Source organism: Zosterops lateralis (assembly GCF_965231275.1).
Source record: "Zosterops lateralis genome assembly, chromosome: 2".
Classification (NCBI taxonomy): Eukaryota; Metazoa; Chordata; class Aves; order Passeriformes; family Zosteropidae; genus Zosterops; species Zosterops lateralis.
In genome coordinates this window covers 2,968,767-2,990,710 of record NC_139763.1, presented here as the reverse complement: position 1 = coordinate 2,990,710, position 21,944 = coordinate 2,968,767, and the positions used below count along the sequence as shown (strand labels likewise).

The following is a 21,944-nucleotide window of genomic DNA, read 5'->3' as shown; positions in this document are numbered from 1 at the left end:
ATCAACCATTATTTCAGGTTTTCCAAAGGGCCAATAAACATTAAAATCAAGGATTATTTCAGGCATTTTATAAATATTAAAATTAAAGATTATTTCAAGCATTTTAAAGTGTCAATAAACATTAAAATCAATCGTTATTTTAGGCATTCCAAAGTGCCAATAAACATTAAAATCAATTATTATTTCAGGTATTCCAAAGTGCCAATAAATATTGAAATCAAGGATTATTTCAGGCATTTTAAAGTCCCAATAAACATTAAAATCAATTATTATTTCAGGTATTCCAAAGTGCCAATAAATATTAAAATTAATCATTATTTCAGGTATTCCAAACTGCTAATTAACATTAAAATTAAGGATTATTTCAGGCATTCCAAAGTCCCAATAAACATTACAATTAAGGATTATTTCAAGTATTCCAAAGTGCCAATAAATATTGAAATCAATCATTATTTCATGTATTTTAAAGTGCCAATAAACATTAAAATTAAGGATTAATTCAGGTATTCCAAAGTGCCAATAAACATTAAAATCAAGGATTATTTCAGGTATTTTAAAGTGCCAATAAACATTAAAATCAAAGATTATTTCAGGCTTTCCAAAGTCCCAATAAATATCAAAATTAAGGATTATTTCAGGTATTCTAAAGTGCCAACAAATATTGAAATCAAGGATTATTTCAGGTATTCCAAAGTGCCAATAAACATTAAAATCAAGGATCATTTCAGGCATTCCAAAATTTTAATATTTATTCCAAAATTTTAATATTTATTTTAATAAATATTAAAATCCAGGATTATTTCCAGCCTCTCTTCCTGACAAAATCATCAGGAAAACAAAAAATCAAATCAAAATCAGAAGTCAGCCTGATTCAGGGATCTCCAAAATCATTTCCCAGGATGGATGGAAAAGGGAGGGATGGAAGGGAATTAAAAATTAAAATTGGGTGGAAGTGGCTTCAGATCCTCTGGAGGAAATGAAAAGGGAAATTCAGATTATTGGGGTGGTTTCAGGGACTCTCAGAGCAGGGCAGCACCACCTGAGGGTCTGAAAATCCACAAAAATCCACAAAAATAAAAAAATAATCCACAAAAAAATCCACAAAAATAATTTAAAAAAAAAAATCCACAAAAAATCCACAAAAATAAAAAAAAATCCACAAAAAAATCCACAAAAATAAAAAAAAATCCACAAAAAAATCCACAAAAATAATTTAAAATAAATCTACAAAAAAAAAATCCAGAAAAATAAAAAATATTTAAAAAAATCTCAAAAATAAAAAAACCACAAAAAATCCAGAAAAATTTTTAAAAAATTTAAAAAATTTCAAAAATAAAAAAAATCCATAAAAAATCCACAAAAATAATTTAAAAAAAATTCCACAAAAAAATCCACAAAAATAAAAAATAATAAAAATAATCCGCAAAAAATCCACAAAAATAAAAAAAAAAATAATAAAAATCCACAAAAAATCCACAAAAATTTTAAAAAATTCCACAAAAAATCCACAAAAATAAAAAAAAATTAAAAAGTCTCAAAAATAAAAAAATCCACAAAAAATCCAGAAAAAATAAAAAAAATTTAAAAATCTCAAAAATAAAAAAAATCCACAAAAAATCCACAAAAAAATTTTTTAAAAAATTCCACAAAAATAAAAAAATAATAAAAAAAATCCACAAAAAATCCACAAAAAAAAAAATAAAAATCCACAAAAAATCCACAAAAATAACTTTAAAAAAATTCCACAAAAAATCCACAAAAATAAAAAAAATTAATAAAAATAATCCACAAAAAATCCACAAAAATTAAAAAAAATAAATAAAAATCCACAAAAAATCCACAAAAATAATTTTTAAAAAATTCCCCAAAAAATCCACAAAAATAAAAAATAATTTAAAAATCCACAAAAAAAATCCACAAAAATAATTTTAAAAAAATTCCACAAAAAATTCCACAAAAAAAAATCCACAAAAAATCCACAAAAATAAAAAAAAAATTAAAAATCCACAAAAAAATCCATAAAAAAAATCCACAAAAAATCCACAAAAATAAAAAAATAATTAAAAAATCCACAAAAAAAATCCATTAAAAAAAAAATTCCACAAAAAATCCACAAAAATAAAAAAAATAATTAAAAAACCCACAAAAATTCCACAAAAAAAATTCCCCTTTTCACATTTATCTGTTTATTCCCACAAATTAGGGGGTTGTGGAGAAAATCCAATTTGGAGTTTGAGCCACTTGTTTTTCTACAACTGGGAAGTTTTTCTACAACTCTACAATTTGTCCTTGAATCCCACACAAATGTCTTTATTTATGGAAATATTAGTGAATATTTAAGTGAAATCAGGAGAAACAGATGGGAATTGTTCCAGGGTAACATGGAGACAACAATGTTTCTGCTCAGAAATAATAATGAGCTCATTTTCAGGCCAAAAATTAAGAAAAATAAAATCAAATAGCAACTCAAAGAGCCAAGAAATGGAAGAAATTGGTTTCATTTCCATACCTCTCTTAGGATTAGTCAGCACTGGCCGCCCAAAGGTTCCATGACCCTAAAGATAAACACATTATTTAAATATTTCTATGCAAATATTTATAGATTTATCATTTATTACATTGCAAAGCCAAAAAGCAAACAAAGAAACCCAAGCCAGGAAAAAACAAGAAAGCATTTTGTTGCCTGAAAAAAAAAAATAAATAAAAAAAGAATATTTACCTGCACGCCCATAAAAAATTAATGGTAATTTTTAATTTAAAAAATGTCCATAGGTTGATTATGAATTACAGGAAAAATCTTTACTTATTTAAAGAATATTTTCAATTCTACTAGAAGAGGATTTTAGGAATTAATAATTCAAAAATGAGGCAGCAAAATCGTGTTCAAGAGTATCTGACTAAAATTAAAGGTTTAAGAAGGTAACACAGGTTTTTTAAAGAATAATTTAAAAGAATTTTAAAAAATTAAAAATAATAAAATCAAGTAAATAAAATTATTAAATAGTATCTAATTTATTTTTCATGTTTTATTCAATTTTAATATTTAATTTTACTCAATAATAAAATAATTAAAAGGAATTAAAAGTAATAATTAATAATAATTTTGGCAGTGAATGTGTATTTAAATAAAACCATCTATAGCAATAGAAGAGGAGTTGATTCAGCATTTCACGTTATTCTAAAGGGGTTTAAACTCCATTTGAGCACCTCAAGCTGAAGAAGAAATGATTTATTTTGATTTATAGATCTCTACAAAGTCAGTTATTTTAACAACAATGATAAATGTGTGATTCAATAAACTCTGCACCACAGGAAATTCTGCATTATCACTTCACAGAAATTATAAAATCCATGTATTTAACAGGCCAGGACACACAATAACAAAGGAAGGAAAAAAATAAATAAACTGTGATTTAAAAATCAGCTCATCTTGAAAGACGACTTTAAATGAAGTTTTGTTTTGGCAGCAGCAAACACCTCCAAAAAAAAGAAAAAATTCTTCAGTGATATAATAAATAAATCCTGAATGGAATCCCAGCTCTACTGGTACCAGTCCTTTGGAAAAGCAGAGCTTTACCAAGGAAAAATTCAATTTATTTGTGCCTTGAAAGGGAGGACAAAAGGACTGATAAAGGATTCCTGGTGAGCTCTGCAAGCAGCACAAAGGGGGAAATCTGGGATTTCTGAGATTCCTCAGCCACAGCAAGAAGGAGGAAAAATAAAAGAGTCAAGAAAAGTATTCCTGGAAGTGTGGAAGAAGAAAAGTGTTGCAGTTTGGGTAGAAAAAGTGACTGAGAGGGAAAATTCTTCAGGAACTGGAGGGGACAGGACACAGGGAATGGTTTTAAGATGAAGAAGAGCAGGGCTGGATGGGATTTTGGGAATTAGGAATTGGTCCCTGGGATGGAATTCCCAGATTTGCTGTGGCTGCCCCTGGATCCCTGGCAGTGCCCAAGGCCAGGTTGGACATTGGGGACAGTGGGAGGTGTCCCTGCACATCCAGGGGTGACACTGGATGGGATTTAAGGTCCCTCCCAACCCAAACCAGGCTGGGATTCTGGGATTAAATAAACAGAGCCTGACTGGGCACAGAGAAATGCAGAAAATTGGAAGGGATTGGAAGAACAAAAAAGAGGCAAGGTTGGAGTCACTGTGCAGAGCTGAAATCCCAGGAGCCAAGAGCTGAAATCCCACAAGCCAAGAGCTGAAATCTCAGGAAGCAAGAGCTGAAATCCTACAGAACAAGAACTGAAATCCCACAAGCCAAGAGTCAAAATCTCACAAGCCAAGAGCTGAAATCTCAGGAAACAAAAGCTGAAATCCCACAAGCCAAGAGCTGAAATTTCAGGAAACAAGAGCTGAAATCCCACAAGCCAAGAGCTGAAATCTCAGGAAACAAGAGCTGAAATCCCACAAGCCAAGAACTGAAATCCTACAGACCAAGAACTGAAATTCCACAAGCCAGGAGCTGAAACCCCACAAGCCAGGAACTGAAATCTCAGGAACCAAGAGCTGAAATCTCATGAACCAAGGGCTGAAATCCCACAAGCCCAGAGATGAAATCCCACAAGCCCAGAGATGAAATCCCACAAGCCCAGAGATGAAATCCCACAAGCCCAGAGATGAAATCTCAGGTGTGGCCCTGATTTTTTCAGCCCTCTGATGTTTACATTCTGTACTGGAGTTTTCTCACACATTGTAACACAAACAAAGAACGATGTTTTGTAAATCCTGCATTCCTTCCCTGGGGAAAGACAAATTGATGGATTTCTGGTTTGACCAGCGGGGTCAGAGAGGTGTCAACCTCATCCCCCAGTCCCTGATCAAACTCCTAAAGCTATTTAAACTCTGATCCCAAAATAAACTTCCTTCTTTCTCATCCTCACAACCTCATGGGTGAGTGTAGTTTTTGTGTCCATCTGGTGACACCCAGGAGCCAAGAGCTGAAACCCCACAGAACCAAGAGCTGAAATCCCACAAGCCAGGAGCTCAAATCTCAGGAATCAAGAGCTGAAATCCCAGGAAGCAAGGGCTGAAACTCCAGGAACCAAGGGCTGAAATCCCAGGGACCAAGGGCTGAAATCCCAGGGACCAAGGGCTGAAATCCCAGGGACCAAGGGCTGAAATCCCACAAACCAAGAGCTGGAACCCCATGGAGCCAAGAGCTGAAATCCCAGAAATCAGCAGCTAAAATCTCAGGAACCAAGGGCTGAATTCCTAGGAACCAAGAACCAAAATCCCACAAGCCAAGAGCTGAAATCCCAAGGACCAAGAGCTGAAATCCCATAAGCCAGGAGCTCAAATCCCAGGAACCAAGGGCTGAAATCCCACAGGCCAAGAGCTGAAACCCTACAAACCAAGTGCTGAAATCCCATGGAACCAAGAGCTAAAATCCCACAAGCCAGAAGCTGAAATCCCACAGACCAAGAACTGAAATCTCAGGGACCAAGAGCTGAAATCCCAGGAACCAAGAGCTGAAATCTCAGGAACCAAGAGCTGAAACCCCATAGACCAGGAATTGAAATCCCACAGACCAAGAGCTGAAATCCCACAAGCCAAGAACTGAAATCTCAAGAACCAAGAGCCGAAATCTCACAAACCAAGAGCCGGAATGCCAGGAACCAAGAGCTGAAATCCCAGGAACCAAGAGCTGAAATCCCACAAGCCAAGAGCTGAAACCCCCACAGCTCAAGAGCTGAAATCCCACAAGCCAGGAGCAATCAGCAGTGCAGTGAGTGACAGTGTCAGGCTGAGCTGCAGCAGCTCAGGAATGACCACAGGACCAACAAGTTGGGCAAGTTCTGCTGCCAGAGCTGCCCTGGCCCCTTCAGTCCCCCTGTGCTGCTCCAGGGGACACAGCCCCGGGCTCTGCCCCAGTTTGGGTTTTTTTGATGGGAATAAAGGCCAGGGTGAGGCACCTGCACAGCAGTTTGGGTTTGGGTAAAGACCCGCAGCAGGATCCTGCACTAAAACATATTTACTGCACCTTTTCTTGTGTTGAAAAAGTGTTTTCTGCCCTCTCAAACCTCTGTCCTGAGATGGATCTCCAGTGAGATATAAAATGATATCAGATCTGGAGAGCTGATCAGAGAATCCCAGAATTATTTAGGGTGGAAAAGGACTTTAAATATCATCCTAATTGCACCCCTGCTATGTCAGGGATACCTCCCACTGTCCCAGGCTGCTCTAACCCCAATGTCCAACCTGGCCTTGGGCATATCCAGGGGCTGCCACAGCTTCACCAGGCCCAGACCCAGTTAAAAACTCCCCTGGAACATCCTGGAATGTTTTCCCATCGTATTCCAACCCTCACTTACCAGCTGAAAGCAGGATGGGAAACTTCCAGAAGCCATGGCACATCCCCCTGGGGGAAAAGGGAAGATGAGAAACACACCGAGGGGAGGGGGGGGGCAGGAAATAAAAGTCAAAAACAAGAGTTGTGGCAACACCACAGCAATAAACCTCACTGTGCCCGGGTTTTGTGAAAGATGTGCGTTTAAAACAGACATCCTAACGCTGACTAAACTGCTGTGACATGGACTAAACCACGCTCTACATCCGGCAGGAGCTCGGGGCGCTGCCTCACCCCTGACAGGAGGCTCAGGAGGGACTTTCTCTCTGCCTGGTGAAGGAGCAGCATCCCCGGGATGGCGGAACATCCCCGGGATCTCGGCACATCCCCGGGATCTCGGTTTCACCCCGGGATGCCGCACACCCCGCCCCGTCCCGTCTCGGCGGCTCCCGGGCTCCCCCGCCCCCGGAAAGCCCTGGGCTGGCGGCTCCCGCCGGCACAGCCCTGTGGGTGCCGCTGCCCCCAGAGCCCGGAGGGGCTCCCGGTACCGAGCTCCGCCTCAGGCGGGACACAAACCGGGCACCGAGCGGGGCGAGCGGGCTGGGAGAAGGCGGCCGAGCAGGCATGGCTCTCTCCCTTCATCCCTTAATCCTTGGATCCATCCCTACACCCATCCCTATATCCCTATATCGCTATATCCATCCCCGGATCGCTCCCCTCACTCACCGCTCCGCTCCCGCCGCCGCCGCTCCCGCCGCCCCAATCGCGCCCCTCCCGCCGTACGCACCGCCCATTGGCCGCCCGCCCTCTGACGTCACATGCAGCGGCCAATCGGCGGGCCGGGCGCCTGCGCGCGAGCGCGGCCGGATGCGGGCGGGGCGGGGCGCGGAGGCGGGTGAGGGAGCGGCCGGTAGGGGGCGCCCTCCCCCTCCTTCCTCCTCCTCCTCTTCTTCCTCTTTTTCCTCTTTTTATTATTTTTCTTCTTTTTATTCTTTTTCTTCCTGGTGTCCCCGGCTCTGGAGAGCAAAGGGGCAGAGCCCAGCCTGGCACGGGGGTGGGAGGAGGTTCCTGGCGGTGGAAGAGAGGGAGGGAAGGATGCGGCCCCCTCAGCCCCTGAGGAGCTTCCCGGGAATTCTGTGATCTCCTCCTTCCTTTAACTCCAAAGGGAAGAGCCCGGGATGGTGGAGAACTCCCCGGCCCCGCTGCCGGAAAGGGCGATCTACGGATTTGCGCTTTTTTTGGGCTCCTGGTTTGGTTTCAGTGAGTATCCCGCAGCTCAATCCATCACCCCCAAACATTACTTTGCTGTTTTCCCATTTTAATCCGGTTTTTTTTTTTACGTTTTCACGTTCACTTAACACTGGAAGCAGTTGTGGCCTTACCTTCCTCACCAGAGTACTGAAAAATAAATAAATAAAGTCAATCTGGTCAACAGCAGTGGAAAATATTTTGGATTCTTTCAGCTTTTCTCTGTTGGTGTAATGGATTTTATATCATTTTATATCTCACTGGGGATCCATCTCAGGACAGAGGTTTGAGAGGGCAGAAAACACTTTTTCAACACAAGAAAAGGTGCAGTAAATATGTTTTAGTGCAGGATCCTATTTACTCCCTCAGGTGAGTTGGGTTCAGCTCCTCTCCCAGGAAGAATCAGAAAAAAAATTCAATATTTTTTTCATTACAGTTCTGTCCAAACACTGCAATTCCACCTGTTTTTTCTTCCCATTAAATGTCCACTGTGAGATCATTTCCTGTTTTAATCTTAATCTCTGTTCAGATTCCTTTGGCTTCTTTTTATTGGGGCTCGTTTTGTTTTGTTTTGTTTGTTTGTTTTCTTCATTGTTCTGCAGTTTAACTTGGAATAAATTCTTGCAGGAAATCAGAAATTAAATGTGAAAGCAAATATAATACTGATCCCCTATAACCAGATACTGGGCAAGGTTTGTGTCTGAGAGGGAAATTCTTTTGGGAGAGATATTTTTGTTTAAATAAAAGCAAAATTTAGGAAGTTTAAGACACCCTCAGTCTGACTGTGAGTTTTTAATTTTGTTGTGCAGTTCTGTACCTTATCTGGGCTTACATTCCTGAGACTTGGCTCTTCTCCCTGGGACTGACATACTGGCCTCAAAAGTAAGTTCAGCCAAATTAAACTCTTTAAATCTTAATTATTTTCAAATAAAACTTTTTATTATGTTTTTTAAATAATGGCCTTGCATTAAACCTATTTTTTCCCCTGATGATGAAGGGCTGAAATGTTTCTGAAGCATTTTTTTATGGTGAAAATATTTCCTTGTGCCATGAAATGGATAATATTGGGATGTTTTAGGATAAATTTGGCTTTTTGCCTTCAGGAAGTTTGCTGATGGAAATACAGCAAATTTTAGGCCATAATTAAAAAATAAACACCTTTTTTTTAGAGGTTTCTCTGATGATCCCTTCAGGATCCAGAATCAGAGGTGTTGTTCCTTTTCCTCCTGAAGAAATTCATCACAGATACAACACCAATGTTAAAACTGATTGATTATTAAGCTTTTGTTCCTAAATGTAAAATTTTAAATCCTTTTTTCTCAGATACTGGGCAGTGGCCCTGCCAGTTTATCTCCTGGTGACTGTGGGAATTGGGTATATTTTGCTTTTTGGGATTAACATGATGAGCACAGCTCCACTCAACTCCACTGACACCATCACAGGTAAATTTTCCTGCTTATTTTAAAAGTTTGATCTTTCACTGAGAATTCTGGAAAATCTATCAAGAATAAAACCCAAATTTCAACCCTTTAAATATTTGAATTCTTGGAAAATCCTGGTTGGGTTTTCAGCATCCTTTAAAACAGCTAAATTTGCAGTGTTGAATTGTATAATTAAATAAATATTCCTGGAAAAGCAGGATCTGCAAGCCATGAAATGTTCTCTTTATCTTTTGCAGATAACTTTGCAAGAAAGCAGCAGCAGAAGAAATTCCAGGAGGAGGCAATCCCAGCACTGAGGGATATTCCCATCAGTGAAGTCAACAGGATGTTCTTCCTCCCTGAGAAAGGGCTCTGCAACAGCAGATAGTTGTTATTAAAACAAAACAAAAGATTAATAAAAATTACAGTTAAAATCTCTCCAAGCTGAAAATAAAAACTCCTTCAGCTTTTTTTCCCCTGAGTTTCTAATTAAACTTATATGAAAATATTTTTTTTATTATTATTATTCACCTTAATAACCTGCATTACTCTTGAGAACTGTGCCCCAATAATTCATCTGGTTATTCTTTTAAAAATATAAAAAAAAGTGGATTTAAAAGTGTTCTGTTACTTGCAGCTTTTTCTGCTTGGAATTCCCCTCTGAGAGGGGAAAAAAACCAGCTTTTACAGAGTTTAATTCTATTTCTCTTTGAATTCAAGGAGAGAAAATGTGTTTGGCAACAGTCAAGACACTTGAGGATTTTTTAATTGTTAATTGGAAGTATTTGCATTGTAAATATATAATTTGCCTTTGTAAATATTAATAAAATGTGGGTGATTTTTCAATGTTCACCATTTTCCTGTGGTTCTGGGAGATTTCTCTGGGTTAAGGTGTTTAATACTCCATTTTTCTTCACACAATTCTTTATTCAGCCAAATCTGTTGATCCCCCACCCTCCAAAATTATCAGATTTTCTGAATTACCAAAAAATAATAAAGGTGAAGATTTGCTGAAACAAGCCTTGAAATTACTTTTTTAAACTTATTTTTAAGAATACTGAAACAAAATTCAAGGAAATATCTGGAAACACAGGAACTGACAGGTCCATGCTGTTAAAACTCAAGGTTAAATGGTTCTGATGTTTTAAATTTAACTTTTTTTTTGTTTATTTCCTTTCTCCCAAGTGTCACAAATTCAGTTTTATCTCCAGGACTTGATGTTATTTAGGTTTATTATAAAGCCCAGTAAATAGAACTTCATTATTTATTAAGCCTGTAACCAACTCCAGCAGAGAATTTAGTTAAAAAATATTATTATTTCATTAAAAGTAAATAAATTTTTTGAGAATTTGTGGGAAAAATCCTATGCCAATTCTTTAGAAATCTATCCAAATTATCAGCAGTTGCACTGGAAAGTTTTAGGACTTTGTAACAATGACTTTGTTAATATATATATATTATAAATATGTAATAATATATGTAGCACCTATAATAAATATTTATTTATTTATTTAAATTTATATTTATAATAAATATAACTCTGTAATTAGTTGGACGTTCTGCTTGAATTTGAAGGAAAAATCTCCATGTTCAGAATTTAAAAAAATCAATAAAAAATTTAATTTTCCTCCTTACTGAAGGAAATAAGTTTTTAACATTTCACTTTGAAATACTGAATTTTAGGTGTAAAAATGAATTTGTGTCTAAATGAAAACAGCATTGATTCCTGTGCTAATTTTAACTTATTCATGAAGTTTTGGGGTTTAGTTTGCTGTTATTCCTTGATCCTTTTATTAAATTTTAATTTTCATTAATGATTTAACTTCCATTAAATGACCAGCAGACAGGAAGATGTGTTTACCCTTTTGTCACTCCTCTCATCACATTCCAGACATTGAAGTATTGACTGTAATTTTTTTTCCTGTGTATTTTCCTCCCCTTTTCCAATTCCATTTGGAATTCTGAGTCGAGGGCCACGTTTGGGATCATTTGATGGAAGGATTAATTCAGGCTCTTTGTTAAGGATCCCCAAATCCCTTCAAGATCAAGGAAAGCCACTGGAAAACACAAATTAAAGCATGTAAACCTTGGGCAAAGATTGGAGCCAGTGATTAATTTAATTTCTCTTTAATTTCTCTGCAGGACCCCACAACGATGGGAGAAGCAACAGTGAGGAGGCCAAGGAGGGGCTGTTTGTTCAAGGAGAACTTGCAGGGATCAAACCCTAATCTTTGCTTTTCTGTCACTGCTGCTTCCAAAAAGGCACCGTGGTGACCTTTTCTTCAACCTGGGCACGTTTGACACTTCAGAAATTGCCTCTGGGAGCAAAATAAAAGCAGGTATTTTGTGGCATTTGGGGGCTAAAATATGGTTTTTTGGGAATTGGGGATCCACAAGTGTTGCCTGTGACTGTGATTGAGAACATAGACAATTCTGCAAAGAGCAGAGGAGGGTTTTTTATGTAGATTTATATAAATTTTGCCTTGGATATTGAGGGAAAAAAAAATCTCCCCCATGATTGAATGGTGGTGCCTCTCTACAAAACATCCCTGGATATCAGGTGTCCATTCTTCTCAGAGCCTGAGGGGAAACTAAGTAAATAAAAGGGGAAAAAAGCCTAAATTTGCCCTTATTTTCACCTTTCTGCCTTTCTGGTGGCACAACTTGTAGAGTTCAATCCACTGTTGTGTCCCTGCTGGAATAAAGACAGGGATGAAACTTCAGTTTTGGATTTAACTGCAGCTTTTTGGGTTCTCCTGCAGTTTTTATCCTGTTGGGGGTGGATGATATTTTACACATTGTGATGTGAAAATCATCTGGTGGGGCAGGAACAACCCAGGAGGGAAGGGAAGGGAAGGGAAGGGAAGGGAAGGGAAGGGAAGGGAAGGGAAGGGAAGGGAAGGGAAGGGAAGGGAAGGGAAGGGAAGGGAAGGGAAGGGAAGGGAAGGGAAGGGAAGGGAAGGGAAGGGAAGGGAAGGGAAGGGAAGGGAAGGGAAGGGAAGGGAAGGGAAGGGAAGGGAAGGGAAGGGAAGGGAAGGGAAGGGAAGGGAAGGGAAGGGAAGGGAAGGGAAGGTGTGTGGGGAAATGTGACACCATAAAATAACATCGAGGTGCCGCATTGGAATGGGGCTGTGCCAAAGGGGAAAATGGAGCCAAATTTGTGTCTCTCTCTTCTTTCCATCTTGGCAGGAGAGGGAAGGGTGATAAAAACATGGACTGGGAGGAAAGGCTGGCACAGCTGGGATTGTTCAGCCTGGACAGGAGAAGCTTTGGGCTGAGCTCAGGGTGGCCTTGCAGGGCCTGAAGGAGCCCCAGGAAACCTGGAGAGAGACAATTCCCAAGGGCTGCAGGGACAGGACACAGGGAATGGCTTCACACTGAGAAATGACAAGTTTAGAAGGAAAAAATCCTTCCCTGGGAGGGTGGGGAGGGGCTGGTCTGGAATTCCCAGATTTGCTGTGGCTGCCCCTGGATCCCTGGCAGTGCCCAAGGCCAGGTTGCACATTGGGGACAGTGGGAGGTGTCCCTGCCCATGGCAGGGGTGGAACTGGAGGATTTTCAAAGTCCCTTCCCACCCAAACCATCCTGGGATTCTGTGACAGATTGGAGAATCCAAGTGCCAGGTCTGTAGGAACTGACAATGGACAGAACATGGATTCTTGGGCTCCAGGCAGTGCCTTGAAGCCTGTGGGAAAGCCAAGGACAAAACTCTCTCAGTCTGGCTTGGGAAATCGTGAGGAGGAACCCAAAACAATCCCTATAAACAATCCCTGTAGATATCATCATCCTCCTCCTGACACCTGGTGTTTGCTCAACTTGTTCACTGCTAGAGATGTTCACAACAAGGTGGTGCCCTAAAGGACCAATCACACTCATTGTACCCAAACACTGTATAAAATAATCTGCCTTTCAATAAACTTTGCTATAATGAGCCATCCTGAATTGTTACAACACCAGGTCTATTCTGTGCTCTGAGATGAACTGATCCAAAATTTTCCCTCATGATCCATGGAGCTGCCTTTGACAGGGAGGAGCTGAGGGTGGATTGTTCCAACCAGCCCTTCTGGAAACATGATGAGCTCTCTCTCCTTCAGAGATGAGAGACACTGCCAGTGCAGCTGACTCTGAACAACACTTGTGGGAGTGCTTTATTATTCAGTTTATTCGGAGCTTTATTGATAAATATCCTAAAAACTGTTGTTCTAAATAATGAGCTCAACAATTCCCAGATTTGCTGTGACTGCCCCTGGATCCCTGGCAGTGCCCAAGGCCAGGTTGGACATTGGAGCAGCCTGGGACAGTGGGAGGTGTCCCTGCCCATGACAGGGGGTGGCACTGGATGATCCTTAAGGTCCCTTCCAACCCAAACCATTCTGGGATTCTATGATTGGAAAATTCAAGTGCCAGGTCTGTACTGCGCTCTGAGATGAACTGATCCAAAATTTTCCTTCATGATCCATGGAGCTGCCTTTGACAGGGAAGAGCTGAGGGTGGATTGTTCCAGCCAGCCCTTCTGGAAATGCGACTGAGCTCTTCTTCAGAGGTGAGAGACACTGCCAGTGCAGCTGACTCCGAACAACACTTGTGGGAGTGCTTTATTATTCAGTTTATTCGGAGCTTTATTGATAAATATCCTAAAAACTGTTGTTCTAAATAATGAGTTCAATAATTCCCAGGGAAGCTGTGGATGTCCCTGGATCCCTGGCAGTGCCCAAGGCCAGGCTTGACATTGGGGCTTGGAGCAGCCTGGGACAGTGGAAGGTGTCCCTGCCCATGGCAGGGGGTGGCACTGGATGATCCTTAAGGTCCCTTCCAACCCAAACCATTCTGGGATTCTATGATTGGAAAATCCAGGTGCCAGGTCTATTCTGTGCTCTGGGGTGAACTGATCCAAAATTTTCCCTCATGATCCATGGAGCTGCCTTTGACGGGGAGGAGCTGAGGGTGGATTGTTACAACCAGTCCTTTTGGAAATGTGACTGAGCTCTCTCTTCTTCAGAAGTGAGAGACGCTGCCAGTGCAGCTGACTCCGAACAACACTTGTGGGAGTGCTTTATTATTCAGCTTATTCAGAGCAGGATAAATATCATAAAAACTGTTCTAAATAATGAGTTCAACAATTCCCAGATTTGCTGTGGCTGCCCCTGGATCCCTGGCAGTGCCCAAGGCCAGGCTGGACATTGGGGCTTGGCCTGGGACAGTGGGAGGTGTCCCAGCCCACTGGATGAGCTTTAAGGTCCTTCCCAACCCAAACCATTCCATGATTTCCCTGGTGTTAAGCAGATCAACTTTTGCTGTTCCCTAAAGCATTGTCCAGGCCATCCCAAAAATATTTGGAGCATAAGGAATTCTGTCAGCTCAACTGGATCATCCCCAACCTCCACCATGGCTGGGCAGGGGGAGAACAGGAGCAAAGACAACCCAAGACCCCCTAATCTAAAATAAAAAGCTGCTAATATTAACATTTAATATTAATATTAAATGTTCCTCCACATCTATGCTAAGGGGTCTACAAACATTAAAAATGCAACAAGTCTCTGCGAACTTCAATTTCATTGGTGGGTGGAAATCATAAAATCTCACAAAATCCCCAAAATATTTGACTGATCTTGTGCAAACATATATTTTGCTCACCTTTCTTGTGAGCCTGAGTTGGTGAAATGTTTCATTCAGAGTCCTGCTTGCTGAGATTTGAATTTCCAGTTGAATTTTCTTGTTGAATTTCCAGTCAGCTTTCACCCAGCTGGGATGAATGGGGGGTTTTGTATCTCTCTGTCCAGGAACTGAACTGTTTTCTGAGGAGAAAGTTTGGAAGGATTCAGTTTTGTTCTGCCAGTTCCCTTCCACAGGGGTTGCCAAAGTCACTTTTGTTGGGATGCTGTGCTCGGGATGAAAAGCAGCTGAGAGATGAAGCCAGTGCAGAATAAATGACATTAAATAGGAAATGTTTCAGTGAATTGGGTGGATTTTGTCTCTGGAGCTCAAAAGCATCTGTTAGAAATATTGCCTGTGCTCAGTTCTGCTGCTGTTATTCTCTCTGTATAAATTAAATTTAGAGAGAAAAAAAAAATCCTGGGGTAATTCTTTTTCTCTTAATCCAAATTAATCCTGAGTCATATTTAGAAAAAAACACACATTTCTCTGGCCTGCAAGGATATGCTTCCCTTGGATATTTGTATCCTCCAGAGCTTAAAAGCTCCTGGAAGCAGAATTCAAGGCTGTTGTATGAAATAGAACTTAAATTATGATTTTTCATACAGCAGGAATCTGAAATTGCAGGGGTTTTGTGGAGACATCCCTGTACCAGGAAACAAGAAGTTTCTTTTTTGCTTTTTGCCATCATTTTAGGGAATCGAAAATGAAAGCAGCATTTACTGGAAGTGTTGCAGCTGTTGAATTCCCAAGGGAAAAAGCTTTTGTGGCACAGAGACCTGAGCCAAGAATTTCCCATCTGCTCCCAGCCTTGCCTTTGAAGTGCTCAACTCCCCAGGAACTCCTTTCTGGGGAGGGAAGGGAGTCTCCCTCCCCAAAATTTACAGGAAAAAAGGCTTTGTCACCTTTGTCCTGTAAATGATGGATGGCTCTGAGGTCACTCTGACTCTGAGGTAAAAAATCAGAAGTGGGAACTGAAAGTTCCCAATCCCAGAGATGCTGCACCTGTTCACTTTGGGGCTTCTCTTAATTATTAACCAGCTCAGAGCAATTTTTTTTTGTGTGTGTTTAATGAGTCATCACAGAGCAGTGAAATCACCCTGGATGATTTTCTGTTTGCTTTTGCTGCAGACTCAATAAATTATTTTAGGGAATCTTGTGAAATGCCTTCAATTATCTGTGTGTGTTTGGAAGTGGGGATGTGGAAATTGATCCAAAAGCTGAATTTTCCTTTTGTCACTCTGGGGTTTCAATTTTCAACTAATACTTGTCATTCCTTATATGACAGGATGTCTCCTGGTTCAAATTTAATTAATGAGCCTCTTTTGAGTTGGCAAAAAAAAATTTAAAAATATTAAAACATTTAACATCAATAAAATATTTTAAAATATTTTCAAAATCCTTCATTCTAATAGGCTCATTCATTTGGAATCTGAATTTTTCCAGCCTTCAAATGTGTGCCACTCCCTTTGTTTGCCAGTGGATGACTGAGGGGAGGAGCTGCCACACACCTGAAGGGGTTCTGAAAACTCTCTGACCTTATCTCACACCCACCAGAGGTGCAGGAAAGGTCAAAAATCTGCAGTTCTGCATTTGCTTTGTCTCTGGGGAAACCGTGGCAGTTTGGGTTGGAGTTAAGGCATGTGAAAGATAAAAAAAAAATTAAATATAATGAGAGCAAATGGTTAATCCTTGAGGTATTTAAAGGTGCTGGTAGCAAGGCAAGTGCTGAGAAACTCTGAGAATAAATAAAAGATTGTGGGGAAGCCAAACAGGTGCCACACAATGCAAGTTTTAATGTAGCGTTACATTAAATTCTTGGTTTTAATCAAATCACTTTTTTTCTGGCTGGCAAAAGATCACAGGGGGGAAAAATCTGATAACAAAAGAATGGCAGAACCCCAGAAAATACCACAAATGTTGTTTAGAACCTGTGGATTGGACTGGAAATGGATGAGGCCAGTTGAGCATTCAGCATTTTCAGCAAAATAAATATTTCCCATGGAGCCAATAAGCAACACTTGCAATAATTCTTTGCCTCATTTCAGTGTGTTTCCAAGCCTTTGGGTTATTTTGGGGCTGTACATTACATTATTCAGCCTCATAATCAATTCAATTTTCACTTTCTCAGGGCTGCAAAGTGTTTTAAAATAATGACCCAGCACAATGCTCTCAATGTTCTGTATCTGTGTCACTGAAACCAACCTGATTTAAATCTTTGCTTCAGCCTCAGGGGTTTATTTGCAAGTCTCTAAAAACACAAAAGGATTTCCTGCCATTTTCCAGTGCTTTTGACTCACTCTCCTTGGAAAGAGAATTATAAACAGTTTCTTTTTGAGCTCTGCTGTTATTTCTCTGTTTGGTCAGACGTTTGTCCATCCATTCCTGGCAGATCTTTTTTTTTAAATTCTTCACTTTTTAATGTGGATTCTGAATCTCTCAGGGCTCACTTCTTCTTCTTCTTCCTCTTCCTCAGACTCAGCCTCATCATTGTAGAAGTGAATTGTGGCTTGTACAGGAAAACTGGCCAGAACTTTCTCTCCAACGTTAGCAAGAAACTCCTGGGATTTGGATTTGGGCAAATAAAGCCTGAGAAGAAAAAAAAAAACCCCACATTTTAGGAGAAAAAGTTTAACAGTGCAAACACTTGTCCATCCAATTAAGCTTGAACATTAAAAACCTATTTTTTAATTGATTAATTCTAGAATTAGGATTTGGGTACCAGGGTTAGATTGGGGTTGGTGGCCTGAGGAACAGAGGTTGATTTTAGTGGATTTTGTGTCTCCAGGTGGAGGAGGAGGAGGTGTGGACTGATTTATTTATTTCAAAATCCATTTGATTTTGATCCATAAATTTATTTAGTTCCAAATCTACATTGTTTTGTATTAAAATCATAAATGGCCCCTCTTTGGTTTCACTTTGGCAGCAATTAAGGTCCCACAGAATTTCAGCTGCCACAGCTTTTATAACAAATGCTTGTGAAGAAGAGGAATATTCCATTGATTTTCCTCCCCTAAAGCAAAATCCCAATCAGGAATTTCCTAATTAAGGAATCCAAACATTGGTGAAAACCCTGATCAGTCTTCCAGCCTTAAAAAGCTTTACCTGGAGTTTAATTTTTAATCAAGAGCAAATTAAAGCAACCTCAAATCTTTACCAATCCCACTCCATTAGCAGCTGCTCCCATTAATTAGTTGGGCTTAGTGAGCAATAAATGTAAATATAAATTAGGTGAGGCAATAAAAAAATGAGGTTTTAAAACGACTTTTTCCTTATTTTCATGTTTTTCAGGCTCTGTTCAGCCTGGGCATCTTTGGGATAAAAAACTGTGCAGTTTGGTGGGGAATTAAATTACTAAAATTTGGTGAGTAATTACGTTACTGAAATTGAGATTTTCCAGGGATAAACTGATCCTTCTCCTGAGAAGGAAGGAGTTTCTTTTTTTGAGTTTTTTGTCACTTTTCCTCTCTCGGGTGACAGGATTGGACTCACCTCACTAGATGCTGAAATCCCAGGGCTCCTTTTGGTCTCAAATTTATCACTTGACCATCCAATTCTGGCTGGAAAGAGACACATTTTTTAATTAGAATGGATTCAAAATTAAGATCTCACTTCTTTTCATTAGGTAACTGGAGAATTCCACAGTAACTTTTTGACATCATCACAGTGGGTCTGTTCTCTCACAAAAATAAAATCTGAGGACCTTTCTTGATTGTGCCTCAATCTCTAGTTTTGTTCTTTCAGCCTTCCCACCCAAGTAAATAAAACCAAAAAATCACAATGCATGTCAAAGCCAGCAAGAGTTTTTTTAAAATTCAATTTTTTTTATTTCCTCAGTGGTTTAACTTATAGCAACATCCCTCCAAAAAAAAAACCAATAAATAAAATCACACAGATGAAAACATGTTTTTTAAAAGTAATTTTCACTTAAAACTCCCCCTATATACAAAATATCACATCCAGACTATGCCTGGAGATTTCAAACTGAGGTTACTCTCTTTTTATTTTAATATATATAATATATATAATTAAGCAAATATTAGATATTAAAATAAATATATATTATATATCATATATATAGTATATAAGCAAAATTATATTACATTATATATAATAATATATAATTAAGCAACTATAAAGTGCTGTTGAAATGAGGGTTGTGTGGAGTAAATTGTTTCTGCAGTTCTTGATGTTATATATAAATAATTTAATAATATTATATATATAATTTAATAAAATTATATAAATTATTACATTTTTATTACTGAATTACATATATTAATAATATATTAATAAGAACATATAATAATTCTATATTTAACACAAAATACAAGATACTCTCAAGCATCACCATGCACAGACCCCTAAGTTAAACCATGTTTTCCAACACTAAAGAAATGGTTGGAAGAACAAAAAAAGAAATTACCAAGCCTGGTTTCCCATGTTCAATCCCTGCTTTTCCATAAGGAATTTCTCATGTCCAATCCCTGCTTTTCCATGAGAAATTTCCCATGTTTAATTCCTGCTTTTCCACAAGGAATTTCTCATGTCCAATCCCTGCTTTTCCACAAGGAATTTCCCATGTCCAATCCCTGCTTTCCCCCAAGGAATTTCCCATGTCCAATCCCTGCTTTTCCCCAAGGATTCTTTTCCCCAGGCTTTGCTCTCACCATTTGTTGGTTCTCCGTGGCCTCCCCATCCCTTGCTGGGAGCATCCAGGGCCTCCACAAAGCAGAGCTGCAGGAAAATCAGGATAAAATGGAATCATGGAATATCCTCAGTTGAGAGAGAGCACCAGGATCATGGAATCCAACTCCTGGTCCTGCACACTCCCCCTCAAAATCCCACCCTGTGCATCCCTTAGAGTATTTTAATTTGATAAATGAGATTTTTATGGCAATATTTGGTTTTTCCCCACAGCCCAGCCACCCTCTGACCCATTTTTCACCAAGGGCTCTTTTCCCTTTAGGATCTCACAGCTCCAAGTTAATTCCAGATGGTTTAAACCACCTGTTATATGTGTGTATTATAAAATTGGCTTTTCGCAAGATGTATGCTATATGATTAATAACATAGTAAGGATATAAAGATATAAAGTTTATTTCTGCTATTGGTAAGACTAGATATAAAGGGAGTAGTTGATGTAGCAGCTGCTTAAACTGTCTGTTTGGTTGGGATAACATCCAGTGAACATGTAAAGAAGACTCTGCTGCTGATAACACCAACTATCAGCATCTATCACCCGCAGCAAGCACAGACCAAGGCCCAAGCTGGACGCGATAACAAGGACACAGCCACGAAACACGCATGCTCTAAAAAGGCGGACCCAAGGAGGGACCCGGCAGGGCAGTTCCTGGAATATGGAAACTAGTTTATGGAATTTCATATATCGATATAACGAAAAGGGTATTTAACGAGTATCCCTGAGAAGGCAAGGTGTGGACTTGGCCAAGTGCCAAGTCACCCGGCCGGCCGTTCTTGGTTTTTTCTTATCTCCTAATTGTCTTAATTATTTTATTAAACATATTTCTTAAAATTTACTAAAAAGTGAACCTCGTTTTTCACAATTTGGGGGCTCTTGCCGGGATATACCTCATCCCTGAAACCCCAGGAAATCCAGAAGGGAGGGAGGCGCCCCGCCTGGGTTTTTGGCGGCCCAAAACTTTGTTTTTCCTGGTGAGAATTGGGGATTGCAGGTAAACATCCGAAGAGACAAGCAAGGAGAAAGAAAAAGCAAGTAAGGAAAAGGGAAAAGGCTCCCTAAAACTGCAGTATTTTTGCTCCATAAAAACCTCGTGCACGAAGAACCTGGAAAAGAAAATGGTTGTGAGTATTTCTCAGGGGAGCGGGTTAAAAGGGGGGGTCTGCGTGCTGTGTGAATGAGACACTGGCTGGCTACTCCAGACTGGTGAAGCGAGTGGGAGCTTCTGAGGCTGCGTTTCCATTATCTCGCGAGAGAAATGGCCAGTAAGGAAGCGAAGTGAAAGAAAAAAGTGTGAAAGTGACCCCCGGGTCTTTGGGACGGGATCCCAGAGGAAAAAGGGGGTTGTAAAAAACCCCGGGTGGCTGGGATGGTCCCAGGGAGGGGTTGGACCCCTCAAGGGAGCCGATAGTTTTCCTATACAACCCACTGGGAAAACAGGACACTGGGGGGGGGAAACGTTTGAACCCCCTGGTCTGGGACGGGGTCCCAGGAAAAAGGGTTACGTAAGACCCAAGAGCATTTAGGGTTTGGCCAAATATAGGTATTTTGGGGTTTTTGCCAGATTGAGGATAGAAACACAAAAAGCCTTGCAGGTGTAAGGTCCAAGACACCTGGGCTTTGGAAAAGGCTGCCAGGTTGAGGAATACTAAAGGCTTGAAAAGTGTGATAATCTAAGAACATCTGGGGGTTAGTCAAATACCTATGAGTAAAAACTAACAATTTTTTTTTAAAAAAAAAAAAAGGGTACCAATCTTTTTGTGTTGTCTTTGTGTAAGTGGAAGTAAGTGTAGCTGAAGAGGTGTGCTTGTTGTGGAGTTTATTTGTGTTAAAGAAGTGAATTGTTGAAACGGTTAAAATGTCTGAATGGAAAGAGGGGAACTGCAGGCCAGAGTGGAATTCTGAGGAGTTGTGCTCACAAACAGGGGGAACTGCAAGGGAATTAATGAAGAATTCAGGTTCAAGAAGGTTGTTTGCAATGGCAGAAACGCGGGAAGCGGAATGGGAGGGGGAGGAGAAGGATTGGGGTCTCTTTGAAGCGTTAGCCCCTGTGCTGCTGCCTGCCCGCCCCTGCCCCTGCCCCTGCCCCTGCCCGCAACTGAAGTCGCCGCCTGTGCTCCCGTTCCCCTCGGCCCCCGCGCCAGCCCTAAACCCACCGGGAGCTCAGTCTCACCCAGCCTTGGCTGCCCTGACCGCGGCCGCCCCCGCCTGCCACGCCGGGGGTCCCACTGCTCCAACCACTCCACCGCCGTCCACTTTCCCCGCAGCCCTGTCCTCACCTGCTTCTGTTACAACAGAGGTGGTTCACACCCCCTCGTTCTCGGAAGGCTCGGCGTGGAGTCCTGTTTTTCTCCCCTCTGCCTTAGAAAAATTAATCCATAAAACAGATTCTGTTCTTACATCTGTAATGAATGACTTTCTCTTTGAGACAGGAAGCCTAGTTAGAATCCAAAATTGTCTCGATTTGAGTTTTGAAGACAGAAAGAAGGGAGAAAACCAAACTCCGACAGAGATACATCTAAAAGAAAAACAAAAAGTTTGGTTTTCAAGGGATGAATATTTTATAAAGCCTTTAGTGACTTTAAAAATAGGTCCTAAAGAGGAGGTATTCCAATTTTTGGTGGATCTT

At 40.2% G+C, this 21,944-nt stretch overlaps 3 protein-coding genes across 5 annotated transcripts in view; 1 reads left to right on the top strand and 2 right to left on the bottom strand.

Annotated features, from left to right (window-relative positions):
- TTC3 (tetratricopeptide repeat domain 3) overlaps positions 1-7,063 on the bottom strand; it is a 64,573-nt gene extending 57,510 nt beyond the window's left edge. For all 3 annotated transcript variants that reach the window (XM_083884006.1, XM_083884008.1, XM_083884007.1), the window contains exons 1-3: positions 7,019-7,063; positions 6,318-6,364; positions 2,510-2,555 (exon numbers count right to left, since the gene is read on the bottom strand). In XM_083884006.1, the coding sequence (XP_083740132.1) occupies positions 2,510-2,555; positions 6,318-6,353 (82 nt within the window). In that variant the 5' untranslated portion in view covers positions 6,354-6,364; positions 7,019-7,063. The remainder of the gene's footprint in view (positions 1-2,509; positions 2,556-6,317; positions 6,365-7,018) is intronic.
- Positions 7,064-7,090: 27 nt separating this feature from the next.
- Positions 7,091-9,386, top strand: PIGP (phosphatidylinositol glycan anchor biosynthesis class P). Its single transcript, XM_083884365.1, has 4 exons — positions 7,091-7,552; positions 8,350-8,422; positions 8,864-8,982; positions 9,219-9,386. The coding sequence occupies exons 1-4, from the start codon at positions 7,471-7,473 to the stop codon at positions 9,347-9,349; spliced, it is 405 nt and encodes a 134-aa protein (XP_083740491.1). The 5' UTR covers positions 7,091-7,470; the 3' UTR covers positions 9,350-9,386.
- Positions 9,387-16,522: 7,136 nt separating this feature from the next.
- On the bottom strand, positions 16,523-21,723 carry RIPPLY3 (ripply transcriptional repressor 3). The gene is made up of 4 exons (XM_083885217.1): positions 21,716-21,723; positions 19,284-19,350; positions 18,106-18,173; positions 16,523-17,202 (listed from the first exon to the last, which is right to left on the bottom strand). Exons 2-4 carry the CDS (start codon positions 19,326-19,328, stop codon positions 17,025-17,027), a joined length of 291 nt encoding a protein of 96 aa, XP_083741343.1. The 5' UTR covers positions 19,329-19,350; positions 21,716-21,723; the 3' UTR covers positions 16,523-17,024.
- Positions 21,724-21,944: the final 221 nt, after the last annotated feature.

What these genes read in the sequence shown, in the direction of transcription:
- PIGP (XM_083884365.1), top strand. Translation starts at nt 7,471, where the DNA reads ATGGTGGAGAACTCCCCGGCCCCGCTGCCGGAAAGGGCGATCTACGGA. An exon ending in GGGCTCCTGGTTTGGTTTCA is followed by an intron (nt 7,553 to 8,349) that starts GTGAGTATCCCG and finishes TTTGTTGTGCAG; the next exon opens with TTCTGTACCTTATCTGGGCT. An exon ending in CTGACATACTGGCCTCAAAA is followed by an intron (nt 8,423 to 8,863) that starts GTAAGTTCAGCC and finishes CTTTTTTCTCAG; the next exon opens with ATACTGGGCAGTGGCCCTGC.
- RIPPLY3 (XM_083885217.1), bottom strand. Translation starts at nt 19,328, where the DNA reads ATGCTCCCAGCAAGGGATGGGGAGGCCACGGAGAACCAACAAATG. An exon ending in CCACGGAGAACCAACAAATG is followed by an intron (nt 18,174 to 19,283) that starts GTGAGAGCAAAG and finishes GTCTCTTTCCAG; the next exon opens with CCAGAATTGGATGGTCAAGT. An exon ending in GGATTTCAGCATCTAGTGAG is followed by an intron (nt 17,203 to 18,105) that starts GTGAGTCCAATC and finishes TTTTCTTCTCAG; the next exon opens with GCTTTATTTGCCCAAATCCA.